The sequence below is a fragment of the Eurytemora carolleeae genome, unplaced genomic scaffold (assembly GCF_000591075.1).
Source record: "Eurytemora carolleeae unplaced genomic scaffold, Eaff_2.0 scaffold1655, whole genome shotgun sequence".
NCBI lineage: Eukaryota > Metazoa > Arthropoda > Copepoda > Calanoida > Temoridae > Eurytemora > Eurytemora carolleeae.
In genome coordinates this window covers 1,003-9,927 of record NW_019397544.1, presented here as the reverse complement: position 1 = coordinate 9,927, position 8,925 = coordinate 1,003, and the positions used below count along the sequence as shown (strand labels likewise).

General features: G+C 30.1%; 1 protein-coding gene across 1 annotated transcript; it reads left to right on the top strand.

Moving 5' to 3' along the window:
* Window positions 1-924: 924 nt before the first annotated feature.
* LOC111714824 (uncharacterized) lies at window positions 925-2,274 on the top strand. The gene is made up of 3 exons (XM_023490027.1): window positions 925-928; window positions 1,273-1,373; window positions 1,417-2,274. The coding sequence occupies exons 1-3, from the start codon at window positions 925-927 to the stop codon at window positions 1,882-1,884; spliced, it is 573 nt and encodes a 190-aa protein (XP_023345795.1). The 3' UTR covers window positions 1,885-2,274.
* The last annotated feature ends 6,651 nt before the right edge of the window (window positions 2,275-8,925 follow it).

The window sequence follows — 8,925 nt, the reverse complement described above, 5'->3', positions numbered from 1 at the left end:
ACACTTGGTACAAATTTTTCCAAATTATAAATCTTTGCAACCTAATATAGACCTTTGACCTTTAACGTATGAATTCTTCTTGTACAAATAGTTCAAGCTTGAAATGTAGAAAATTATATCTTGAGGCAAAAGTGCTCAGTTTCTTAAGAATAAGATAAAGCTAAACTAAATCGTTTAAACATTTTCTGTTCTGTCAATTTTAAAAGTTTCTAACTCAGAAAAAAATATATATACTTCTATCTCATCATAATTTTTGTCCTGATAAATGATATGATCAGTTGATCAACATAAAGAAGTCCAGATGATGAATTTGATGATGATAATGATGATGATATTGAAATGACAGAGAAGAATAATATTGCTGTCCGCTTGAAGCTCCTTAAACGCATTTTTCTGTTCTTGAAGATAAAATTTAATCTTAAAACGTTGATTAAAACGTTTCCATTTTCCTTTACTAACCAAATGTACGTTAAATAGGAATCGAAATAAAATTCTAATTTTAATTTTATGACATCTGAAGAACAAAAAAATTAAATGTTTATTTTCAGGTTTTCATCTAGAAAGAAACATCTTCGTTTGTGAAAATAAAGTTCACCACAGTTTCCGGGAGGAAATTAAACTATACTTAGGTGAAAACTATTTTTAGAGGGATACCCCCTAAAATTGCATTACACTTTTATGTAAACAAAAAAAAGAATTTGATTGGAACTAAGGAATGTAATAATTTTGGTCATTTTCTGTAGGACTGAAGAGGATATAAAATATATCGAAATTAATTTCCAAACCCGAGTTTTTCTACCTTTGAGAGTAAAACCTTTTTTTTGCCAGTTTGAACAATTTACACGGAACTAAGGAAATTGTGTAAAGATAGATTTTTTTCAGCGGCATTTAGAAAAATTACGCAAAATATTATTTCTGTTGAAAATGTGTAACCCCTGCAGGCCCATTTTACTGAAAAGATAAATTTTCAAGCTGCTGGTAAAACAATCTTTTAAAAAAAGACACATAATATTTCTTCTTTATATTCCCTTGATTCCATGATTTTCTGACTACAACTGTATATTATGTATTTATGCAATACAGACCATTCTATTTTTGCCGGGATTTTTTCTTAATTTAGTTTGTTTGAGGTTCAAATTCAAGCCTTAAAGGATTCCCAAATTATACACAAGGCAGTTGCTTATATAATTTTATTTCTTTTTTAACATAAAAAACGCGAAGAAAAAAACTCTAAAATCCGCAAAATTTTGTAAAAAATCTAGAATTTGTCAGTGATAATTGAACTGGCAGTTAGCTTCACTGATTCTAAGGCGTTTATACAGATCAAGGAAGATTTATCAGTTAGCTTCACTGATTCTAAGGCGTTGATACAGATCAAGGAAGATTTATCAGTCTGATTCTAAGGCGTTTAAACAGATCAAGGAAGATTTATCAGTTAGCTTCACTGATTCTAAGGCGTTGATACAGATCAAGGAAGATTTATCAGTTAGCTTCACTGATTCTAAGGCGTTTAAACAGATCAAGGAAGATTTATCAGTTAGCTTCACTGATTCTAAGGTGTTGATACAGATCAAGGAAGATTTATCAGTTAGCTTTACTGATTCTAAGGCGTTCATACAGATCAAGGAAGGCAGCCTAAAAAACTATCTGAGGCCTTCAATCAACTCAGAGACTTTATTGAAGATCAGCTGGAGTCCAGATCACCAATTGAACATTATTAGTTATTACAATTTGTTCGACATTTTAGAGAGGAGAAAGGAATGGCTTCATCTTTGGACAATCTACAGTATGACCAACTCTGTTCCAAAGGGAAAATATTCATTTAATCTTAAACAGTACTGCAGAGTAACAATTATTCTGAAAAGCTTTGATAAAATAAAATAAAAGTTTAATGTGTTCAGCACCAGTACCATCTAGCAGTTTTTGTTGGATGCTGATTCTCCTACTCCTTATTGGGTTGTTAGAAAGACAATTGTTTGTTTGGCTTATTTATGGTGGACTAAGGCTTACAGAAATGATGGATATTTAGATAGAATTGTGTGAGAGCACATCTGAGGGAATCTATGTGACACATTCAAGGGCCAAGCAAAGAAGTGATAAACAATCCAGTAGGTGTCTGGTCCCTAGGACCGACGATAGTCTCAGTGCTAATATTGTTGACAAATAAATACATTAGAACCATTAAAGAGAAGGTCAGAAAATTTACTGTTAAAGAGGTTGCTGTCTGTTGTAGATAAGGAGAAGGAGATAACAACTGTAGAGTTGAACAGGGGGGGGGGGTGAGAGTGAGGAACTCTGGGATGAGTGTGGTGGGGAACCAGACTGTGGTTGTCACTCACCAACAATCTAGAGTCTCCAGCACCAGGAACATCAGAGAGATGTATCCCATAAAGATTGAGTCTGGAGGAAAAGTGTTTTATCTATCAAACTGTACTGAAAAGGCCACCTGTTACTGTTAGACTTTAAAAATTGATATTATGTATTTAGAAATAAATTTAAAAATGCTTGTTTTCAGTGTAAATCTTAGACATGCAATTTGAAAATCTTCTGGGATATCATTTCTCATAGTGTCCCAGGACAATTATGAGAAATAATATCCTTGAGATTTTCAAATTACAGGAAAATACACGGGATATTAATTCTCTCGAAATGGAATAAAATATTTATCTGCTGGGACCATGTTGGCTGCATAGCAGTTGTTTACTGAATGTGGATTTCTGAACAATGGCAGTGCAGTCAATACCTCAACTTTCCTTATTTACAAAACTTAATTAAATATTACAATGGTGGAGACAAATTCTCTAAATTCAAGTAAAGAGATAAATTCTGTCTATTTTCTTTCTTGTTTATTAATTATTAAAGTATGCATATCACTTTTTCATTTAGATTACGCCGATAGTCCCTTTAATTGTCACATGAAATGTAGCAAGTAGTGCAGTTATGAGATGCAATTTAAAATTAATTCTAATGAGAATATTTTTAATAAATCAATTTATTTGTCATATTGTTTGAAAGTAAGTTTCAACCATAGTTTAATAACAACACAGATAGAACACTAGATGTCTTTTTTAACTAGCTCTAGGTGATTTTCGTTCACAATAACCCTGAGGCAGAAGCCTAAAGGAGCTACGTAAGTGCTCTCTCTCTCTGTCTTTTAATTCAGCGCGGCATTGGCTTAACTCCTTTGGGCTTCTGCCTTTGGGTTATTCTGAACGAAAACCCTTAAACCTTGAAAAGACGACATATAGTTTTCTATCTGTATTTTAATTTATCTATGGTTTCAACAAACAAAAAGAAAGGTTAACACTAACTTTAATTAAAGGTTGCATTTATCGAGAAATTAAAAAATGGAACCAACTTTGGGTAAATACAAAATTTAATGTAGTGTAAACCCATCCAGAAATGTATATACGTTGGAGATTGTATTCTAGTTCATTCAACCCAAGCCAAGTTTTATCATGAGTTGAGAACTGGACAAACAAATAATAATGATTTAACCCGTTACTCTGCATCTGTTACCAACGGGGAGAGGAAATTTCCAGGGGGACGAGATTCAAACCCTGGTGACCCTTATCTGGGAAGCACGGATAACGGTGCTTTCGTCGGCAGAGAAAGCAAACTGAACGTCCATTTTGTGCCCCAGAAGAGAGTTAGTCTTGATGAAGTATTAGAGGAGAGCGGTCGATAACATCTCCAGTAGCTCCAGGAGGATAATTAGCTCCATCTATGATTCCAGGATTAACTTCGGTTGATCCTCAGTTTGTATTTTAATAATAATGTAAAATAAATGTACGTGCAAAGTTAGTGCTTTAATCGATTCAATCTGGCTTGTTATATTGAGTTTCTCTTTGCAAAGTTTCCTTTATTGAGTTCTTTATATTGAGTTTCTATTCAAGTTTATAGTAGACGGGAGAGGGGGGGACATTTGAATTATCATAAATTTTGAAACCTATTAGCCATTTAGCTAGGCAGTAAGCTTAAGTAGAGCTTCCAGATTAATATGAGGGGACATGAAATGAGAATTTGAAGAGCAGACCAAGTTATTCACCCCTGGACCAATATATTTGCTTTCAATTTATAGAAGCTAATTTTAATTTTTATGTTTCTGTATAGAATTTTTCAAAACAATTTAATAGAATTACAATGCGAGAACAAACTTCTTCAATGTTGACTTGAAAGCTAAAAAGGGATCAAAATAAAGTCTCAAATAAAACAAATTTGATAAAAGAAATGTAAAACTCATATTTTTTACATTTTGTGTTGACTGAACAATTTTGAAACACTTACAGTAAAAAAATTTTTTTTCTTTAGGTTGAAAAAATTTGTAAATAAAGAAAGCAAAAAATTCGTATTTCTTATTCTGCAAACTACGTCGAAGATACTTAAGTCTTGACTAGAACTCAACCGTTCGTTCAACCGCTACCTCTGAATTTTGTTCTCCAAAGTATATGTCTTTGGATTTTATAACGATCTTGTATTAGGCCTTTTCTTCTTTTTAATTACAGAAGAAATTACAATATTGAAATTTTGACATAAAAGCTAAAGAAGGCTTTAGAAAAAAACTCAAAAGTAAAATGAATTTTAATTGAACAATTTTAAAAGAATTACAGTGAAAAGGTTTTTTTTATTTTAAATGGAATCGACATATTGGCTTTCAATCTAGAAAAATTTATTTGAATTTTTCTGTTTCTGTATGTAGATATTTGAAAAGCTTTTTTTCCTAAATTAGAATAGGATTGTTTAAAACCTTTCAAGTTTCAATCTATGGAAGTTAATTTGAATTTTTACATTTCTCTTTGTAAATAGAATAGATTTTTTTCTAAACCTAGCTAATTCGTTTTGAAGTTTTCCTTATTTTAAATTACATTAGAAATTACAATAGAGGAATTAAATTTTCTATCAATGATTAAACCAAAAGTTTTAAGTAAAATGTATTTAAAAACAAATAAATGAAATAAATACATACAAAATTTTTAAGTATTAAAATAGTGAAAAGTTACTATTTTGTTTTCAACCTAATATAACCAATATACATGCTTAATCTGCGGAATTTAAAGTTAATTCGAACTTTTTTTCTGTTTATATAATTAAATGCCATTATTTATGAAGTTAATTCAATTCTCCTCTAAGTATACTTTTTCGTTTAAGGGACTGTAGCACTTTAAGCTAAAGAAAATTGCACGTATTCACGGTGGACTAAGCCAGTTGGGTCGGTCAAATAGGCCTAGGATTAGGCCGGGTACTGTAAAAAGTCTGAACGCGCCATGGGAGTTGTCATAGTTAGCCCTCGCAAGGGACTATGCCAAGAAAATTGACCCCTGTCGTATTTTAGAATAACATAACTCCACTAATTAAAGAGGTTCTTATATTTAAACTGATACATCTGATTTTCTCAAAATTATGAGTAAATTCAGAACTAGAGGAGATCCGAGATCACAAAGTCGTAGCAGTGATGTCGCATAGATTTTACTTTCTCTTTTTGCTTAGTTGACAGTGGTAGAGTGTTTGTAATTCAGTATGTTTTTTTAAAAAAAAGAATTTTTTATGTCCAATTCTTTAAAAGGTTTTAAATACCCCTCCTTGAATAATCTTTTTGTTTGTTTATCTTCTTGTGATTTTTACATTTTTTTATTTTTTTTATCGATTTTGATGGTTATTATATCGTTAGAACTGACGAGGGTCAACCCAGACCGAAATATATTTTCAATAAATGTGGAACTAACATCTACTTTTTTACTACAGAGGTTTGGTCCATCACCATCACTGAATTTTAAATGATATTGGTTCACTTAACCATCAATTTATGGACTAGCATGTCCGATTTATATAATGGTTACCTTTAAAGCTTTACCAGAACCAAAATGAATGAGTTATCACTATTCTTCTTTCTACAAATTTGTTTTTTTCTATTGTGTTTTTCTTTACAGTGCCTCGCGCATCTTTGCTTCAGAAACAAAATGTAGGAAATTGTCAGAATCAAACAATTTTCACGATAGCAAAACCACGATATCTTTTTTTTGTACAGATGAAGGTTTGAAGGGTACTGTTGTAAAGGCATTGAGTCTTTGCCACAAGCTCAAATTTTCTATTACCAATATCTTTGCAACCTAATGTTGTAAACCTTTGATATTTCAAACTATGAATTATGTTAGTTATTAAGTTTGAAATATTAAAGGTATACGACATTGGGTTGAAATGATATAGGGATTAGAAAATCTGAGTTTGTGGCAAAGACTCAATTCCTTTATGCTCTTCTTTAAATGAAGAATCTGTTGAGATTACTAAGAGGGTTTGAAAAGAATTTCTTTAGAAAATATTTTAATTCATTTATTCCTGTTCAGACAAAGCTGTTTCTGGTACCGTTGTGAATCAAACATGTCATTCTTTTTTAAATAGGGAATACCTCGAGAATATATCTTTAGTTCCTATTAGAAATGACAGATATATCACTAAAGATGAACTTTAAAAGGGTATATAAATCTAGATACGTATTTAATTTGCATTTGAACTAATTTGAAAATTGAAATATTAGTTGAGAGAGATTTAGAGATTTAGAAAAATAAGAATAAAAAAGAATAAGAATAAGAATACGATAAAGAAAAGCAAGAATCAAATTAAGAAGAGCAAGAATAAGATATAGAAGAAAAAGAATAAGATTTTAAAAAAAAACAAGAATAAGATTAAGAAGAACAAAAATAAGATTAAGAAGAATAAGAATAAGATATAGAAGAACAAGAATAAGATTAAGAAGAATAAGAATAAGATTTAGAAGAACAACAATAAAGATTAAAAAGAACAAGAATAAAATTAAGAAGAACGAGAATAAGATTAAGAAGAATAAGAATAAGATTTAGAAGAACAACAATAAAGATTAAAAAGAACAAGAATAAAATTAAGAAGAACGAGAATAAGATTAAGAAGAATAAGAATAAGATTTAGAAGAACAACAATAAGATTAAAAAGAACAAGAATAAGCTTAGGAAGAATACGAGTTATGTTAAGAAAAACAACAAGAATAAGATTAAGAAAAAAAATGAGATGAAGGAGAATAAGAATAAGATTAAGAAAAACAAGAATCAGATTAAGATGAATAAGAATAAGATTAATATGAACAAGAAAAAGATAAAGAAAATTAAGTATCAGATTCAGAAGAGCAAGAATTATGTTAAGAAGAGAATAAAAGAAATAGACCTGTTTTCTATCAAAATTGCTAGTTTAGAAGAACAAGAATAAGATTAAAATAACAAGATAGGAAAAAAAGGAAATAATAATTAATATAAAATAATTAAAATAATATAGAAGAACAAGAATAAGATTAGGAATAAAAAGAATACCAAAATAAACCTGTATTCTACTAAAATAATGCAGAAGNAATAAACCTATATTCTATTAAAATAATGTAGAAGAATAAGAATAAGATTAGGAATAAAAATACAGAAATAAACCTGTAATCTATTAAAATAATGTAGAAGAATAAGAATAAGATTAGAAGTAAAAATACAGAAATAAACCTATATTCTATTAAAATAATTCTTTATCCCCCCGGCTGTGGCTCTAGCCAAGGGAAGAAAATGAATTATGACAGGTGGAAAATTTATGGCAACAGAGCAGAGCGGACATTTTCCTACTTCTTATTGAATCTTGGAAATATAATCCAACAAAAAGATATTATTTTACAATTTACAAATAAGCCATGGTGCTTCGTGCCCTACTTTACAGTGCAACAATTTAAACTTTTGTGAAAGCTCTTTTTTCTAGAACCATCTAATTTTTGAAAATGTTATACCTGTAGCACAAAATCGCCAGGAAAGTATTTGCACATGTATGTATAACTTATATCCTACTTTAAATCTTGGAAATATAATCCAACAGAAAGATATTATTATGTTACAAATAAGCTAGGGTGCTTCATACCCTACTTTACAGTGCAACAATTTTAACTTTGTTAAAGCTAAATTTTTTAACGGACCATCTAATTTTTGAAAATGTTATACCTCAAATCGAAATGAGGATTTAAAATTTTAGCACAAAATCGCCAAAAAAGTATTTGCACATGTATGTATAACTTATTTCCTACTTTAAATCTTGGAAATATAATCCAACAGAAAGATATTATTATGTTACAAATAAGCTAGGATGCTTCATACCCTACTTTACAGTGCAACAATTTTAACTTTTGTTTAGAAAGTTTTGAAATATTTAGATCTCAAATTCAAATTTAAGGTATACAATTTCTCCCGAAAAGTATATGCACACGCTAGTAAATGACATATTTACATAAACTAGGTTTTTACGGCGCCCATCATCTATTTCAATTGTGAACAATGAACATGTTCTCTTTGTGTACATTGTAAAACAAAAGTCAAAAACCAACAAATTTTTGCGGATTTTATAAAAAAAAATTTGTGGATTTTCAAAATTTTCAAAAATCGAATTTTGTTAGAAGCAAATTTTGAAAATTCGATCATCCATAAACCTTCCCTGGGGTCACGCGAGGTCCCACAAAAAATTTGGGACCGATCGGTTCAGCCGTTTTGACGTTTATTGGATACAAAAAAACAGACAGACAAGCAAAGTATATTAACACTAGGCTTTTAGGGCGCTTCACGCCCATCTTCTATTTAAATTGTGAATATGTTCTTTTTGTTTACATTTTAAAACAAAGAAGAAAAATTTTTTGCGGATTTAAAAAAAAAAATCGCGTATTTTCAAGAATTTAATTTTTATTACAAAATTAAAAACCTTTAAAACACATTTTTTAAAAAGTTGTATCATTCATAAACCTTCCCTGTGGTCACGTGATGTCCCACAAAAAAATTGGTTCAGCCGTTTTGACGTTTATTGGATACAAACAGACAAGCCAAATTTATATATAGACTAGGATTTTAGGACGCTTCGCGCCCTTCTTCTATTTAAATTGTGAAT

Bases quoted from the DNA above. Each gene is read 5' to 3' on its own strand.
- LOC111714824 (XM_023490027.1), top strand. The intron at 1,374-1,416 runs ATCAAGGAAGAT...GCGTTTAAACAG, and splicing joins ATTCTAAGGCGTTGATACAG to ATCAAGGAAGATTTATCAGT.